Genomic DNA, 3295 nt, shown 5'->3' with positions numbered 1-3295 from the left:
TGGTGATCCTAACTGACCTAAGACAGGGATTTTTTACTAGGATTAAATGTCAGGAATTGTGAATTGTGAGTTGAAATGTATTTGGCTTAAGGTGTATGTAAATTTCCGACTTTAACTGTACATCATGTCTCAGAGTTTACAATATGGACAATATGGAGTCTCACAATGCCTACTGTACATAACTATCACCTAACACTGAGTCAACTGCCTCTCCTCTGAATAATAGAAGCAGGTCATATAGAGGAAAAGGAAAACACAGATTCCTGTGACTGTTTCTGACAGACACGTTCTCAACCAGAGCTTGAGTTTCTAAATTAGTGGAAATGAAGGGTGTCCTTTGGGTTTCTGATCTCAGAAAGGTTTGAAGTGAGCTATTCATGGTCGGTTTGAAACAGACAGAAATAATACATTTTACCTCAAATATGATCATGTTCACCGAAGATGTAAGAGCCTGGAGCTACAAGACCACAGAGAAGAACATCTTGAACTGTTAGTTAATCTCTTCATACGGTGGTGATACACTAGCAGGGATATGGCCAATCTTATGAAGCCTAAATCTAAGATTCATTCAAACGGACTCAGAATGTATTCAAACTAAATACCTCAAATCCCTGAGTAGGCTTCTTCTGAGTACCTACGTTTCCCCATCTTGATTTCCCAATTCTCTCACAACTTTATCTGTCTCACAAGGCCACATTGTTGCCTTCTGTTAGTAATCAAACCACAGTTAATGAATAGCCTCACTTGATATTACTAAACGAGGGCACTGCACATTGATACAAAGAGTTACGTAATGGTAGAGCACACGGAGTACTTTCATCACAGTGAAAAATGTACTTCAAGTGATAGGAATGAAATGAGTAGCCTTATCTCTCTCTTGTTTGTATTTTCCCAATGGTGACAGTAAAAGGACATGGCACCTGTACACTAAAGAACAACACATGTGTCTCATACTAAAGGGCCAATATGCGTTTTAAATTAAAGAGCCTTACGTTTTTTGTTCTGTTTGTTTGTTTTTGCATTGTTTTTGTTGTTTTAACAATTTAAAAATATATATTTGTACTTATGTCAAAATTGTAAATTGTTTGCTCTTATACAGATGTAGGATTTTAATTTAATCACCTTGTTGCAGGAGAGCTTGTTGTGTATTTGAGGTTTAAAAAGGCCTTTTCGATTTCCACTTTCAGACTTGAAATTTCAGACTTGATTTTCCCAGAATTTCCCTGTATCAACCCTTACAAAAAATGTCCATTGATCAAAATCCACATTATAATTCACATGTCCTGTTACTGCAGGATTGTTTTCTTGCTCTAGAAAAATATCTCAAATTAAGATCCTACATTTGTATGTCCAATAAAAAAAAATATATATTACAAAAAATCTGTAATTGATTGAATGGGGGCCTATAGTCGCACTGTACCTTGCCAGTTACAGACATGAGAGAAGTGCCAGGAAAACAAAGCACAGGTGCATCCCAGGCTGTCAACTCCCAGAGATCTAAAGGCTCGAGACACAGATACACAGGTATAAAAGAACCACAGACTAAACCCAGAGTCTAATACAGAGACCAAGACATGATGAAGCTGCTACTGCTGGCCTTGGCTTTGGGGTGTGCAGGTGATACTGTAATACACAGTATCTACAGCATTGTGAGACAGTTATGCAATGCCTGGGGTGACTCGTTGGACTTGTAAGATCAAATCCCAGAGCTGACAAGGTAAAAATGTCATTCTGCCCCTGAGCAAGGCAGTTAACCCACTGCTCCCAGGCTGTCATTGAAAATAAGAATTTGTTCTTAACTGACTTGCCTAGTTAAATAAAGATAATAAAACGCAAGCGCATGAAGAATGATACCTTCTTTTAGAGATAGGTTAGGGAGGGAGATATACACTGAGTGTACAAAACATGAACATTATGCTCTTTCCATGACATAGACTGACCAGGTGAATCCAGGTGAAAGCTATGATCCCTTATTGGGGGGCTGCTGGTGCAACTCAATATTAGGAAGGTGTTCTTGATGTTTCTTACACTCAGTCAATACACTCATCTATACTATGACCATCTCTCTCTCTCTCATTTAGTGGCTGTTCCAGTGGAGGAGAATGGAGCGTTGTTGCAGGAAGTTTGTCAACCCCACTCCAGACCCTGGCAGGTCGACCTGTGGAACACTAAGGGGGGCTGGTATGGGGAGGAAAGGTGTAGTGGTGCCCTCATCAACGAGTGGTGGGTGCTTACCTCTTGGAACTTTGTTGAGTAGGTATTCCCCCCTTTTCCGAAATCAGTGTAAAATGCATGCAGCCCATATGTTCACCGAAAAGTTCCTCTCTACTCTACTCTACTCTACTCTACTCTACTCTACTCTACTCTACTCTACTCTACTCTACTCTACTCTACTCTACACCTCCTCAGACCTGGCCACACTATGGTTTCTCAGGGGGAGCATGACCTGACAGTGGAGGAAGGGACAGAGCAACACATCCGGGTGGCCAGATATGTGCAGCACGGGCCATAAGCACGAGGTCCCTCTCATAGCCTGGCAATGGTGTAGCTGGCAGAGCCTGCCCGGTTCACTCAGCATGTCATGCCCGTCGCACTACCAACACGCTGCACTCAGCTCCACGAGAAGTGTCTGGTCAGCGGCTGGGGCTCCATCGTACCGGGACAGGGTGAGTGGACCATAAAGCCAGGGGAGGGCTATATGCCTCAACCCAATTTAATGGAATATATAAGCACCAAATAAACTCCCATGAGTCCCTGTGTCTGTCCCTCCATACAGACGAGCCCAAACTAATCCTGAAGTGTGAAACACAGCGGGTCATTGATGACAAGATGTGCCGGATAGCCTTTCCCCTTTATTGGATTGAACACACATTCTGTGCTAAAACCATCATCTCGACCGACAACTGCCTGGTCAGTACATCAACAGCACAGTGCATTGCTTACATTTATATATTTATATTTATATCTCTGGCTGTTGCATTGGAAACAGAGAAAATAATATTATGATCAACGAGATAATCAAGATTTTCCTTTGTACTTTAATGTCACTGTGCCACCATACTCTCTTCCTCCCTCCCTCTTTCTCAGTCTGACCAGGGCAGTACTGTGGTGTGTGAGGGTGAGCTAAAGGGGTTGTTCTGGTCCGGTTCTTCTGACGTTGGTTTGTACACCCGCCTGCGCCTGTACCTTGACTGGATCAATGACACCATGAATGAACACCCCTGATCCTACACCTGAACCTGTGTGGACCACCGCAGCAGCAGCTACAACATGGTGATTGAAAAGAAAAACAAAG

The 3295-nt window shown here is 42.4% G+C and overlaps 1 protein-coding gene across 1 annotated transcript in view; it reads left to right on the top strand.

The window, feature by feature from the left end:
• Positions 1-1573: 1573 nt before the first annotated feature.
• LOC135520514 (trypsinogen-like protein 3) overlaps positions 1574-3295 on the top strand; it is a 2915-nt gene continuing 1193 nt past the window's right edge. Inside the window, exons 1-4 of the mRNA XM_064946119.1 lie at positions 1574-1717; positions 2082-2666; positions 2777-2910; positions 3088-3295. The exon at positions 3088-3295 is cut by the window's right edge and continues 1193 nt beyond it. Of these exons, the coding sequence (XP_064802191.1) occupies positions 2582-2666; positions 2777-2910; positions 3088-3225 (357 nt within the window). The 5' untranslated portion in view covers positions 1574-1717; positions 2082-2581 and the 3' untranslated portion in view covers positions 3226-3295. The remainder of the gene's footprint in view (positions 1718-2081; positions 2667-2776; positions 2911-3087) is intronic.

The sequence above is a fragment of the Oncorhynchus masou genome, chromosome 29 (assembly GCF_036934945.1).
Source record: "Oncorhynchus masou masou isolate Uvic2021 chromosome 29, UVic_Omas_1.1, whole genome shotgun sequence".
NCBI classification, from domain to species: domain Eukaryota; kingdom Metazoa; phylum Chordata; class Actinopteri; order Salmoniformes; family Salmonidae; genus Oncorhynchus; species Oncorhynchus masou.
Note: the sequence above shows the minus strand (reverse complement) of the source record. Positions and strands in the feature narration are given on the sequence as shown.